Genomic DNA, 15,398 nt, shown 5'->3' with positions numbered 1-15,398 from the left:
TTTTTCCACCATAAGCTGCCGAAACCTATGGTGAGATGCTTTTAATCAGCCAGGATTTTGTACTGACCCAGGTACAATCTTGGGCAGCTGCAACGAAACCAGCTCCTTTTCTAGCTTATAAATGCTGAGAAACTTCTTGGGCATCCTCTTGCGAGAGAGGATAATACAGTGGATGCATTGTCATCGTCAGCTATTCAGAAGGCATTGCACCTGGATCCCATCTTTACAGAGCTCTCAGTGCTTTAGATAAGACGGTGATAAAAAGATGAGGATGTGGGTTTGTGTGTAAAAGCCTAGCTTTCAGGGCATTAAATCTGCCTCCTTGTGAAGAATTTCTTAAGAACTGTATGTCAGTTTATTATTCTTCGCTTCAATTCTGGATACTCGGTGACTGACTACTTCCACCTATTTGTTCCAGAATGATGGCAGCTCTATTTAGGCGATAATAGGAGCACTGCACTGTTTTATGAGGCTGTAATCCAGTTCCCAAGTGGATGAATACTCTCCAAGGCTGTGCAGTTTATCCTGACAATCCAAGGAACTGAATTACTGACCAGAAAAATATCAGTGTTCCTGCTTATGTTGTTATGCTCCAATTCTTCAGTATTTGGGCTAAATAAATGTTCAAAGTACTTGTGACATGAGAAGGAAGAGCACAGGGAGAGGATGGGAATGACAGTGAGGAGCAGACTGGCAGAAGGAGCAGGAGCTGGGGATATTTTGGTTTTTGCTTCTTAACTTTTTCAGTAATTTCTTGAGGGTATTCCCCATCTTTCAGACAAGGACGGTGCCTTAAGCTAAAATCCCCTGGCTTTGGGTTAGATACCACCTAAATAATTTCCTCAGGCCCGAAGAGCTGAGAGGTAAAGGCTATTCACAATTGGCAGATTCCAATCTGTAGCTGAACATCCCAAGGGATAAAAATGCTCCAGCTCATGCACTGTGCAAGTTCAGGGCTCCTTGCACACATTGTGGCACAGGGTGGCTTTGGTTTTTTTCTCTGCTTTGCTTTGTTATCCTGCTTGCTTTTGAAAATTAAAATTAATTTTTAAAAAATAGATAAATATTACCTCTTCCAGTATATTTAGATATTTATTCCTGTTTTGAGCATGCAGACTTGATTCTGGCTTCCTTTTTCCTTTGGGCTACTTAAATGTTCAGGCCCCCTCAGCCCTGACAACTCTTAGGTCCTGTTGGGGTTGATACAAAAAAGCATTCAATAAACGTACTGTGTTTACTGTTTAGTCATTATTTAGTAGCCTTTATCAGAATTATCAATATGAAAACCATTACTGGCTGAAACAGCTCCATGTTAAAATTCTTACCTATGTAATATACATGGAGGTATTTACCTAAATCCCAATTCTGTAAAGCAGTTAAATAAATCTCAGACAGTGGTACTAAAACCAGGTTTAAATATGAGCTGTGTTCCATATTTATACCAGCATATTTGTAGCCTCTGTTTAGACCACAGGTTTTCTTTTTGGGCAGTATTGTGCTGCTCACTCATACTTACCTGAGTGTTTGAGGCCATACCAGTGAACCCAGTAATAGTTTGTCCTAATGTATTTATTGTGACCCTTTTGGTCAACCCCCAAGTTCAGTTTCTTACCAAAAGAAGAACCATCTGATCTCCCTGTTGCCATAAGGGTAAGCGAGCCTGGCCGTGGCACTCCAGTGTTGAGCTGGAGGGAGGCTGCGTGCCCAGGCACCGGATCTGCTGTTGACTTTATCTTCTCTTGGTGGCTCATTAGTACCTTTCAGACAAGCAGTAGTCTCCCAAATGCTTGGCTAGGCATGCTTTAGAGGATTATTTTTTTTTTTAAATAAAATTAAGCAATTAGTCCAGGAGCTAATTAAACTTAGCATTTGGTTTTCTAGGATAGCACATGAATCATGAATTTGAAGATAGGATTCATATATCTCTTGCTGACAAATCTATGTAACTGACATGCAATTTTGGGGGCAGATGCAGGTGCTTATTCAAATAATAGTCACGGATAGAAGATATGTACATTGATTATCCTATGACAGCTGCAGCCAGATTTAACAAAACATTTCTCTGCATAGAACAAGGCAAACAAACTCTCTTGCTCCCAAGGGGTGCTTTGGGCACGGTACTTTCCACACACCTGAGAAGCATGTTTTCTGATAACCAGTGCTGCTGGTGATTGCAAAACATGTGTGAGGAACAAGTCCTGGTGAAGCTGTTTCAAGGGATGAAAGAAGATTTTGGCACTAGCTGAGAGCTGTCCTGGATTGGTATTCATCACTGCTCCAGTCCTTTTTCCATTGACCTTGCCACCAAGTCAGTCATTATACGCAAATATGCTGTCTCCATGGTGAGGCAAGAGGTGGCAGTGGTGGCCCTAGTCAGCCCCAGTGTCATTAGTCTGTGTCAGAAAACCCTCTACCAGACAAGTGAGGGTGACAACCATGTGGTAATATTTATAGAGATACATACTTTGTGACAAATGGCCACTGCCTCAGAAATGAAAGCTGAATAACAAGTAAACCTTCATCTTAAAATAGAAGTAAAAGGGATGATGTGGGTATGCAAGCAAATGATGAAGGTAAACCTGAAAATAAGGGGCTCCAAGGGAAAAAGAAGAGGTTCCCGGTACATGACTTTTGTGGGGAAGGGAGAGGTGGAGAAGCTGGTAGGGAGCTGGCTGTGGCTGTCACAGCAGCTGGGAATGGCAGGGTGTCCCCCTGTATGGACTGTGAGCTATGCCTGTTTGCAAGAGATACTGAGGCTGAAATACCCTTGGTCTCACCAGACTGAGCCCAAGGTCTGGGCTTTTCAGCAAGTTTTGAGGGTGATGTAGTCACCTCCAGCTTAGCTTCGCTGTATGTATAATACACTGGAACAGGTTGCCCAGAGAAGTTGTGGATGCCTCATCCCTGGAGGTGTTCAGGGTCAGGTTGTACAGGGCTTTGAGCAACCTGGTCTAGTGAAACATGCAGGACTAGATGATCTTTGAAGATCCATTCCAACCCAAACCATTCTATGATTCCCTGGTGTTGTCTGTGTGCAGATGTGTAACCTGCGGGTGTCCAGGTGCCTGGAAATGAGACTCCATGGGTGTTTCATGCCAGCTGGCTTAGAGGGAAACAAATTCCTTTGGGCATGCATGCCTCCTTCCACTGACTGGAGGCAGGACCAAGTGGATGAGCTCAGACCATGGGTCAGAGCTGCGGATCAGAGCTGTGGATGAATAAAGAGAGGGCCCTTCCTCCCTCAGCCTTCAAGGGTACCTGCCTTTCTCCTCCGGCGGATGGAGGGACTTAATGTTTTGGCCACTGATTTTCCACCCTCTGAGCTGTAGGCACACATTAGGTCCCAACCTGAGCAGATGGATTTCCGTGTGTGGTTGCAATGAACCCCATGATTTGCTGGGCTGGATTTCAGAGGGTCTTTCCAGCTTATGATCTTGCAGGAGTCTCCAGGGTGGAAGAAAAGCACAATTCTTTTAGGAAAACAGCACTGGAAGCAAGATGGGAAAATTTATCAGAGTGACCTGTATTTATGAGCCCTTTTGGGTGTCTGAATAAATTTAGATTACGAAGAACTAGGGCAAATTATTTGAAAACAGATCCAGTGAGTAGATAAGGGGCTCTCATCTTCTATATTGTTGCTGCAGTTGGTAGGTATGTCTCTGTGAATTTTGAAGGACAAAGGTAATGTTGAACAGACAGTATGAAAACAGCTGGATCAACAAGACAGAGCGAAGGCTTCATGACATGAGGAATAAGTCACATACGTCCCTCCATAGCTCTTCCTCCGTGTTCATCTCGCAACATTTGTTTAAGCCATTATGTTGCATTATCCTTGTGTAAATGGAGGATATTTTTGTATTGTATCCTTTGATGTGGGCATTGCTGGGGTGCAACTGAGACAAATTTTCAGCTGTGCCAGTTTTTAACTACACATGTAGCTTAGTGATTACTAAGTATTAGGAATGAGCATTAATGCTTGTCAGTTCGGGAGCAGGTTGTGCAGGTGGTAGAGATATCTCTCCAGCAGCTGTCATCCTGCGGGCTGCCACTCACTTTAATCTCCCCACCACCCATACTTCTTAGGCACTTGGCAGTCCCTCAATTTCGCTGCCAAAAATTATGTGCTTCAGAAGTTTCATGAAGAAATTTAATAGTTTTGTTACATTACAGGGAGGAATCTCAAATAAATTGTACTTCTGAATTTCCTTAATATTTTTTTAATACCCCATTTAGGGCATCAGTCGCAGCGTATCCCATCTCAGAGCTATGGCAAATTAAAGGGTTCTAATAAGAAATCCTTTCGGGACAAGCTCGTGTAAGGGCCATTCGGAAAAGTCCTCCAGCAAACTCAGAAAGTTTGCAGAGGTAGGGAGCAGTGATACCACAAATGTGCACCAGCAGGACTCTGGCATGAGCCACTCCTCTGAACAGCTTCTCCAGCTCTTAACCTTGTGTGTGTGTGTGTACTTGCACCTATGCTGACACACATAGTGTCTTTTTCTTCTTCCCTTTGTGATGGCTCCCTGCCTATTTTATTTATTTTTTGCTCATAACTTCTCATACTTTTTTCAAATCCTGTAAGCTCAATTTTTTTTCCTTTTTTCTTGTAACTCACCAGGCTCTTTCTTTTTAGTGCTAGAAAGGGCTCCTGTCATCCTTTGCAGTTCTCTTCTTGCTACTCTCTGATGCCCAAAGCCAAATCCTAGCAGAAACCTGCACAGTGGCCAGCCCCCTCCCTTGGCCATGCTCTGCACTCCCCCCACACAGTGGGGTCCCATCAGCACCCGGCTCACACAAGTGAATCGACCCCTTAAATGGGGTGTATTCCCCCGTGGGTGTGTCCAGGGAGGGTGGGGTGCTCCCTGAGGACTGGGGATGGGGTCAGAGCCTGGGTACCCCAACTCTCATCTACCACATATTTGAGCTGGGTCTTGTCCTTAAAGGTTTTTACACTTATTTCTATTTCTTCACAATTCCATGTGTTCTCAGAATCACAGAATGGCAGGGGTTGGAAGGGACCTCTGGAGATCATCTTGTCCAACCCCCCTGCTTGAGCAGGCACACCCAGCACAGGGGGCACAGGAACACATCCAAGCAGGTTTTGAATATTTCCAGAGAAAGAGACCCCACAGCCTCCCTGGGCAGCCTGTGCCACCACTCTGGCACCCTCACAGGAAAGGAGTTTTTTCTCATGTTTAGCTGGAACTTCCTGTGTTCCAGCTTGTGCCCATTGCCCCTTGTCCTCTCATTGGGCACCACTGAAAAGAGTCTGGTCCCATCATCCTGACACCCTCCCTTTAGATATTTATAAGCATTGATGAGATCCCCCCTCAGTCTTCTCTTCTCCAGGCTGAACAAACGCAGGTGTCTCAGCCTTTCCTCATAAGGGAGATGCTCCAGTCCCCTGATCATCTTGGTAGCTTTCTGCTGGACTTGCTCAAGCAGTTCCACGTCCTTCTTAAACCGGGGGGCCCAAAACTGGACACAGGACTCCAAATGTGGTCTCACGAGGGCAGAGTAGAGGGGGAGGATAACCTCCCTTGACCTGCTGGCCACACTCCTTTTCATGTGCCCCAGGATATTGTTGGCCTTCTTGGCCACAAGGGCACATTGCTGGCTCAGGGTCAGCTTGCTGCCCACCAGCATGCTCAATATATAGAATACCTATAGAGGAGACATGTAGGATATTCTATGTTCTTCTTTTCTGCATAACTGTAGCAAGGCACATGAATATAATCCAGGCTTCTTAAACTAGGTTACCTGAAGATAATGATGATCCAGAGGACATTGTAGAAATTCACTGAAGTGCCCTGCAGATATACTTTTAAAAATTACCATAAAATCAAAGCCTACACGTCTTTTTTGCAAAACTTTTCATATAGAAATAGCAATCAACTTACAGATGAGACACAGTGGACCAGGCCCGTCATGCCAAAGCCTGGGTGTTGAAGTCAGAAGTGTGGCCACCATTGACTCCCTGTGGAGGAAATTCTAAGGCGCAGTTCATCTGGCCCATTTTTGGGGGAAATAATTGGACCCTCCAAGCTCCCTTTTCTCCCTGCTGACTATAAAAACACACTAGACAGCTATCTCAGAGCTAGCCTATATGTTATCTGAAGTTAGCTGAGGAAGTTTTATCCAGAATGACTGCTAAGAAAAAAAGAAAATTTAAAATAAAACTAAAAAGGATGACAGAGAGACACTTTTTCTTTTTTTCCAGGGGAAAAAAAAAAACCAGTTCCTTTATAGTAAGTGGGGCAAAAATAGTCACCTTAAGAGGGTGATACAGCTCAATGTAATGTAAGATATATATTTAAAACAGGTCAGATGAGAATGTTCTTTTTATTCTAAGTATGTGAATAAGGCTAAACTGCTTGGACAGTGAGCCACACTCAATTCTGCAGTGCAGAAATGAGCCACGCAATCATCTTGAAATATCAACATCTTAGCAGCAAAATTTACATCAAAGTTTACACAAGCAAATACCCCAGACTTGAATAGTCTATCCTTGAATACACATCCAAATCCATTTCAGTATAGAACATTATCATTTCTCACTCAGGCAAATAGAGCTTGTTTCCACGGCACAAAAAAAGAAGCTAAATAGCCAGGTGCTACCGATATTAAATATAAATAAAACAGCATACTTAGAGACTGGTCTTTGAATCAGTAGTAAAACCTTATTAATTTGTATATAGCAGAAAATTCTATCTGAAGAAATATGTTTATTTAACAGAGTATGTCACCGCAAACTTTTAAAAACTGCTTCAGAAGATTTTGTGTATTGCTGCAATTACTTTTATATCAGTTGCTTTTTGTCCTGAAAAGTGATTTCTGTTCAGCCAACTGCTGTCCGTGCTGTCATGCTCTTTTTATTCTACAGACGAGAAAAGGAACAAAATATATATTCATATCCAAAGGAAGGGGCTTAACCACTACATAGCACTGTTATTTTAAAAGAGTTATATTTTTGCATTAGGCGCTGCTTCCCCCGCGCATGCATATCTGCATATGTGTGTTTATATGTCTCTATACGCACAAATGATAAGTAGCTACATCATTTACATTTTTATGGCTGAAGCCCTTAATTGAATTTTCATAATGCCAGGAGGGCCCATTCAGGATTCAGATCCTGCTGTGTAAATACTCACCAAGACATCTGCCCCAAAGAGCTTGCAACTCTAAGAGGATAAAATGTGGCAGGAGAAATAATTAGGGGGAGATAAAGTTACTCCCTCTGGTTAGATGGGAGGGTCAGTCAGCTCCAGGACCAGAACAAGGTTTTGTACTTGCCTGGCACTGATTTACTGGTGAATCAGCAGCACTGACCCAGCTTTATGCTGGGCTCATGGCCAGATTGTCCCTCCCGCTTGTGCTGGTGGGTGACAAGATGTCACCGACCTTGGCTGAGGTGCACAGTGACATCGTCCTCTCCCAGAGAAGACCCCCATGGCATAAATCAGCCCTGGTTTTCTGCATGCACACTTGCTAGGAAACATGCCCAAGACTCATGTAAGAAAAAGATTTTGCTGTTGTTGGACTTCTTTTTGAGGCAGGAGAGGGAAAGAAAATGTTTACCTGCTACGGGCTTCTTTCTCCGTCACACATAAAAGGAAGGGCAGGTACGAGGAAGACCTCAAATCCCTACGTCTGTCCCTAAGGGCACGTCACTCATAGCTGGGAACCCCCAAGGAGTGGTGAGCTCTGGCACATCCCCACGTGCTGCCTTTCCTGGCTCTGTGTGTCAGCCTTCCGCAACAGTCTCCCAAAAAGCCAGCATCTCCATGCCTAAAGGCCAGGCCCTCATCTCCAACATGCAGCCATAGCCAGGCAAGGAAGGAGGGAGGTGGCCTTGAGTGCTAGATGGAAGTGACATGAAAAGCAAGGCACAGGGACACCCCTGAACCCCCAGGCCTCTCTGGAGCCAAGGAGCCAGAGCCAGCTTGAAAGTCAGGTTCCTTCATTTGCTCAGGATGAGGAGGTTTGGTTTGCACTGGTGGCTCTTGCAGAAGTTTTCTACCTCTGCATTTGTATAATTTGTCAGCTCTGCTGGTTTTGAAACAAGCCAGAGCATGGCTGCTGATATACTCAGTTCAGCCCCACTATGAGTAGTAGAGGAGAAACATGGTGGTGTAAATGCAGCTGTCTGGCTTTGCTGCTGCTCCCATGCTGTGGTGAGAAATTGCCCAAGTGACCAGCAGAGCAAGTTAAATGGACTGCTTTCTTAAGCCTGCTTAAGTCACTTTTGAAGAGCAGTAGGAACTATACCTTCTGTCATGGCTGTGGCATGCAGTAATGAGAATAAAAGCTGCAAACTGGTGTGATTGTCCACTGTACCTCCACTGGCAGATTTGCATAAAATTCAGAAACCCCTAGCACCCTAATTTCCTTCTGCTATACAAAACCACGGTTTATTTTGGTGTTGCCACCATCCCTGTGATGCTGGCCCAAGATGTCACAAGATTTTGGGAAGGCTTTAGATAACGGATTCAAAATGTCAACATCATTTGTAGCTAATGCCTGAACCCCTGTTTCATGCTCTCAGCCTACTGCATGTGCTCTCTTGCAAGTTAAGTCATCCTTGTCTCTGTTCCTCTGGGTTTGCATATGCAAACCCATGAGCAGCCACTGAGGTTAACGTTTGGGTAGGTGGCTTTATAAAGTGGAAATCTGCCAACAGATCTGTGGGGATATTCTAGTTGGCTATTTGCATTGGATTTGTACATATACAGAAAGAAAGGTTACTGGCAGTCATAGTTTTTAAATACAGTGCTTAAATAATGATATGTTTAACTGAGGCTCAGGTTTACTCCTTGGCAACGGACACAACTGATAAACTTTCAGAAGCTTCTTCTCCACTGCTGCTGCAAGACCAAAGAGCATTTTGTATGTCCATCCTTGTGTGGTTACACTTCTAAACCAAATGTAACCAGCTGACTTGGTCTTGTGGGTCGCTCTACAAAGTGTTTGTGTGCAGTGCCTTCCTTCCCCACAGCTGTACTGGGCATGTGGACCCATATTTCCTGCTCCTGTGGGCTCTGCAGAGGTATCCCAGAGCACAGGCTGCAGAGAAAAAAAAAAGAAAGCAATATTAAAGAAGGAAAAGGAAGGGGTGTGTGTATCATGTTCTTTCAGAGAAGGTGAAAGCCCATCAAAGTTGAGATGGGTTTTCCTTCCCTCCCATTTCACTGTCCTTCATGCACTCCCATGCATGACACACATGTGGGCCTGTAGTAAATCCAGGCTACTTGCTTGGGTAGGCTTAGACTATCTGCTAGGCTCTTTAAACATCCTAAAAATATGTCTACTTAGAGGTGGGGATAAAATGAGGTGCTAATGTTGTACACCTGATGAAATTAGCCTTGTCCGCTGCTTCACTGGCACAGTCATGAAGTCCCTGAGCCACTGTCCTGCTGCTGGCACCAGCCTGGTTTCTCTTTGGATGGGTTTCGCCTGTGTTTGTGTAAAAAGGTGTCTCACTGTTTTTCCTGGCCATTGGGTGGTGACTTGGTATAGACAGGTGGAGAACAGTGTTTTGCTCTCTGACATTTTGTCGAGCCTACAACCTCCTCCTAGTCCTGCTTTCTGATAGCTAAGCCTTTTGTGGGGATGAAGCTGGTGGATCTGCCCAAGGGGTTAAAATGTTACCTCCTACACTTCCAGAGGTGGATATGTTGCCTTAAACGGACCAGTGAGAAACCCCCAGGGGAGCAAAGCCCTTGCTCTTCAGGCAAAGATCCCAAAGATCAGCCTGAAGAGGAGAGCGGAACACGAGGTGGTACACACAGTGATACTCCTAAGCCTTACCGTTTGCTTTACAAGAGCGATTGCTATTAGCTACCTTATGGAAGGAATGATTTTAGGAACTGTCATTTTTATTTTGATTATTGCTGGGAATCAGACACCAGAGAAACTCTGTTCTTGCTGAGAAAAAGTCATTCTTGTCCTCCTCCAGTACATTTTTTCCTCCTGCACATCTGCGCAGGCAGGTGCTGAGGTTAGAGGTATGGATCTGGGCCTTTGCTGAGAACCATAAAATACAAATTTTGACTTTTTGGCTCTGTGGCTTGTATGTGGATGTAACAATGCTCTAGTCTTGCAAGAACATTACAAACATAAGCAGTAAATGATCATAGTGTAATACTTATTTAAGGATTGGTGCCCTACCCATAGCAGATTGAGTACATAGGCCTGTCTTTTACTCCTTGAACATGGTTAGTTTCTTCCTCCTTAGGGCAAACATATTAGAGGTTGTTGGAAGGAATATCAAGCCTTTGCATCGTAACAGTTCTGAAAAACCTACAAGAACATTTAAAATTAAAGCTGAAAAGCAAATATAACTCTTAGAGATGTCAAATAAAAAATTAGTAGAATATGAACATGACTGAACTGTTCTCCCTGTCTGTGGTTACGTAAATCTTAAAATAGAAGGATCATGTTCTGCTGTTGGACCTGACTGCCATGTCAGCTGGTAGCAGTTTCCCGACAACATTTTGACAGTCTTTCCCTTTTTTTTTCCCTAGCTCAGAATTATAGTGCGGTGAAAGGAGAGTTGAATGGATGCTGGCAACTGCATAGCAACTGTGATTACTGTCTTTGGCTGGCTGATGTCACTCCATATGATACCAGGTTAGGGATGAACCTGCCAACAGTTATGGCCCTATAGTGATCAGCATGACAGACATGCAGAGGAGCAGCGGGAGCTGAGGGCAGGAGAAAAACGCAAGTACACAATGCAAGTACACAAGAAAAATGCAAGTGCACAGAGGACATGCAAAAAGGGTAGGTATTGCAGCATGGAGCAATATGAAACTGGGAGGCCAATATTGACTGGGAGAGGGGCATGGGAACAGGCACGACTCTTGTATAGATCTCTTTTTCTCTTTCTTGTGACTTCTATTGAAATTGTAAAAGTACTGTTTATAATAGAGTAGCTTATATGTTTGTTCTTCACGGTTTGTAGAAAAATCTGAGAAACCAAGATCTGGTTCATCCCCTTGCCAACTCAGGATGACATCTGCCCAGAACATTCCAGGTGGTGATGCTAGTACTGAAGGTGTTCCAGGCATCTTGCATTTAAAAAGAGTACATAGCCTCAGTGTAAGAACAGATGAGTGTGCTGAGTAATCTATCCAGAAAATATCAAGTAGAGCTGAAAGGGGGATAATGCAGAGCTTCATTTGACGTTGAAAGCAAAAACTGCTCCTGTGCTGCTGCAAAAACAGGCAGTTCCTTTTCTATCTCAGACACCAGACCAGAAGAACCAGACTCCATGATGTAGATGTTAAGGTAAGACTCAATTCAAGTTAATTAAATTGTTGTGTCTATATGCAGTAGAGGCTTAAAAAATAATGTATCAGCCTGGTTCTGCTCAAAATAACTTGGTGGTTGGTTGATAGAATACTGAAAACTAAAAAAACAGCTAAGATGCCATGTCCAGTATTGCCTTCTGATGATGGTTCAGCTGCCTCTGGTGTCTCAGGAGCAAGCAGTTGTTAGCAGCACTCTAAGTGTGGTGGAGGAGGTGGTGCTGCCCCTTGGAGACTAGCAAAACCAATGCAGCATGTGGGGTGGGATGCATTTTCTTTAAATTTTTTTGATGTTTGCTTCATGTAACATCTCTCCAGGTCTGCACTAGGTGAGCTTCCCTCTTCACCTAAAGAGCTCATCCACAATTTGAGGATGGGTAATGATCACAGGGGAGATCATGCTGCACTGTGCAGAATTTTTAAAACTTGCCTTGACTAATATCCAGAGGTGGATTAAAATCAAATGGGGTATTTCTGCAGGAAAATGGCTTCCTCATCTGCTTTCTGCCAGAACTTTTCCTTCATTGCCCATCTTCTACCCTATCCCAGACAAACACTCTTCTTCCTTTTCCCATCCTGCTCTTCCTATGTCAGGGATGGTTCTTATCTCCCCTCATTCCCTTGACAAGTCTGTAGCTTTCTGTTGCCTGCTGTTCCCCCCTAGCTGGCCCTGAGAGAAGCAGTGAATGGGGTCCCCGTGCCACAGAGGAGTCACAGGCCATCTGCCAGTCACTCAGGCGTGTGCTTAATGGTCTGGTGGTCACTTGAAGACCAGGCCACACATAGAGGGATTGGATAAGGAGAAGGGTTGCATGAGAGCCTTGCGGCAACATGCACTACCATTGATTAATAAACATTTCAGAGTGGAGAGCAAAAGTAATGAAACATGAAATAAGGCTGTTATAAAAATTTATTGGAGGATTCACACTGTGGTCATACTTCTGGGCTCTGACTATTACGTTGCTAATAGTTCTGTATTGCTGTTGCCTGGGGTGCCTCAGCTGGTCCTGGGACCTCTAGGTGGTGTCTGCAAGTATTGGACCCACACTTCCCTGCGAGTTTAGATTTTTTTTTCCTGTGAGACAGCCCTTATTGCCCATCATATATGTTATTACCCAAAGCTGTTCCTCACCTGGTGTGACCAAGCAGAGCTTCACTGAGTAAAGAAATGGGCAAAAATGACTTTGTATTGTCTATGGATTGTGGAGAAGGGCTTGGTGGTACTGGTGGATGAAAAACTGGACATCAGCTGGCAATATGCGCTCACAGACCAGAATGCCAGTTGTCTCCTGGGCTGCATCAAAAGCAGCGTGGCCATCAGGTCGAGGGAGGTGATTCTGCCCCTCTACTCCTCTCTGGTGAGACCCCACCTGGAGTCCTGCATCCAGCTCTGGGGTCCTCAGCACAGGAAAGACATGGGACTGTTGGAGCGGGTCCAGAGGAGGCCACAAAGATGGTCAGAGGGCTGGAACACCTCTCCCATGAGGAAAGGCTGAGAGCATTGGGGTGGTTTAGCCTGAAGAAGAAGAGTCTCCAGGGAGACCTGATTGTGGCCTTTCGATACTTAAAGGGGGCTTATAAGAAAGATACTTTTTTAGTAGGGCCTGTTGAGATAGGACAAGGGGTAATGGTTTTAAACTAAAAGAGTAGATTTAGACTAGCTATAAGGAAAATATTTTATTTTTTATGATGAGGGTGGTGAAACACTGGAACAGGTCACCCAGAGAAGTGGTAGATGCCCCGTCCCTGGAAACATTCAAGGTGAGGTTGGCCAGGGCTCTGAGCAACCTGATCTAGTTAAAGATGTTCCTGCTCACTGCAGGAGGGTTGGACTAGATGACCTCTAAAGGTCCCTTCCAACCCAAGCCATTCTATGACGCTATGATTCTACGGATCTGGCACATTTATGCATCCTTTCACTTTTCACCTCTGGACTAACGTTAATCCAGAAATCACAGTTGGTAGTATGGAAAACCCTTATAGGAGTGGTTTGTATTATGGCACCATTAATCTTCAGGTGATCACTGAAGGCACTGAACAGGGTCTTATTGTGTAAACCCCACCTTTAGCCACCTCTGGAGAGTGATCCATCCTAATCTATGCTAGAGCTGGCCCTCAGCTATGTAAAGGCAGGCATGAACATTTGGGTCTGTGTTTGATCTACTTACCTTTTATGGTCAATGCAAAGAAACAGGCACTTCTGGGTCATGATTCATCTTGTCCAAAGATAGGCATCAAGAATAATTAGGTGAATCACACTCTAAAACTACTTTTTTCTCTCCACTATAGTGGGAAATTATAAAGGGAGGACCAGGTGATTAGCTTATATGCATACACCCATCCTGTCAGTGTCTCCAGGGAGGTGAGATGATCCTCCTACAGATCTGACAGGTATGATGAATTGCCCTCTGGAGAGTCTTACCCCTTTCCATAGCTTAGGAAACAAGTCAGAGGCAGGCACCTATCTTACACTAGACGCCTAACTTCTAAGCTACTAAAATGAAATTAAATTACTCCCATCCTGAATCTGTATCTGCCAATAATAAGCAACTATTTTCTTCTGGAACTGTTGGCCGTTCTCCAAAAGAAGTATCAAGGATTCAGGAAGCAAATGCAGAGAAATTTCTAGAAGTTTCACATTTCATTTTTGAAAATGTATTTAAAGATTTTTATTTCAAATTATAAGGTTTCTCTTTTGATGATCAATTTGTAACTCCAAAACACGGAACAGATTAACCCTCCTTTGGATTTGGAAGGGTTAACCTGAGTACTCTGATGGCAGGGGGGTTGTGCCTGGCTGGTTGAGGGCAGGTTTGAACCCTTCCTACATAACTCTTTTGTGGCATCAATCTCTTCTACTTCAAGTTCTTGTTTGTCCGAAACTTGAGGAACGAGAGGATCGCCTGCTGGAAGTTGTCTCCTGTCACTACATAGAGCAGTAAGTTTCCAAAAGTATTTAATGCTGCTAAAGGTTTAGCTATAAGAGACATAAAAAGGAACATGTTCTTCAAGTGGCAGCTAACTGGTCGTACTCGAAGCTCCAGACGAATCCCTCGAAACACATGGAAGGGGAGGAAGCACACATAGAAGACCACCAAAAGGAGGACGGCAAGTCGGCGAGCCTTTTGTTTGTAGCAAGCCTGCGTGTGGGGCCCAGTAGCCAAGGTGTAAATAATTAGTACATAGCACAGAGTCACTGTCAGCAAGGGCAAGAAGAAGGCGAACATGGTCAGCAGCCAGTTATACCACCGACTAGTGTCAATGTCCTCAGCAGCAGCCAGGTCCGGGCAGATCGTCCTGTTCTGTGTATGCTTCGTAGCAATCAAGATGCCCAAGGGGCTGATGGCTGCCAGGGAAATAATCCAAACTACTAAGCTGGTCACCACTGCCCATCTCCGTTTTTGAACAAAAAAGCATTTAACTGGGTGGACAACTACAAAAAAGCGGAAGATGCTGAAGCAGCTGAGGAAGATAATGCCACTGTACATGTTGAAGTAGAAACAAAAGTGAATAAACTTGCACATGAAGTCTCCAAAAATCCAGTTATTTCCATTAGCAGAGTAGTGTATAAAGAAAGGAAGTGTGGCTACATACAATAGGTCAGTGATAGCCAGGTTTAACATAATGATGGTGCTGCTTTTCCAGGGCTTCATCTTGACCAAGTAAATAAAAATTGTCACAATGTTCCCTGGGAAGCAGACCAGGAAGATTAGGCTGTAAAGGATGGAGAGATAGGATTTCAGCTGTAAGAAATCTTCATCCTTGCAGCTTGTCAATGGGTCCCCGCAGCCTGACAAAGCAGTGAAATTGCCGGTGCGATCAGATGCCATGTTTGCAGAAATCTTAAAGCTTTAATAAAAAATCAGATTTTTAGTTTTAATTGATTTGTTGGGACAAATACATTCAGTTAAACCTTTGTCACTGGAGCAAATGTCATATGTTTGACAATGCACAGTAGAGGGTGGGAACGGAGATTTGCTAACATACCCAGCTCTGACCTAGATAACCCCACTCAAATGCTTAATTTCACCCTTCCTTCTCTTTCATGTTTAATTTTGATAATGATTAATTTTACTCTTGCTTTATTTA

At 44.1% G+C, this 15,398-nt stretch overlaps 1 protein-coding gene across 1 annotated transcript; it reads right to left on the bottom strand.

Annotated features, from left to right (window-relative positions):
• Window positions 1–14,164: 14,164 nt before the first annotated feature.
• On the bottom strand, window positions 14,165–15,139 carry LOC104053008 (2-oxoglutarate receptor 1). The gene has a single exon (XM_009514382.1). It carries the CDS (start codon window positions 15,137–15,139, stop codon window positions 14,165–14,167), a length of 975 nt encoding a protein of 324 aa, XP_009512677.1.
• Between the last annotated feature and the right edge of the window lie 259 nt (window positions 15,140–15,398).

The sequence above is a fragment of the Phalacrocorax carbo genome, chromosome 1 (assembly GCF_963921805.1).
Source record: "Phalacrocorax carbo chromosome 1, bPhaCar2.1, whole genome shotgun sequence".
Lineage (NCBI taxonomy): Eukaryota > Metazoa > Chordata > Aves > Suliformes > Phalacrocoracidae > Phalacrocorax > Phalacrocorax carbo.
This window is presented reverse-complemented; position numbering and strand designations above follow the sequence as displayed.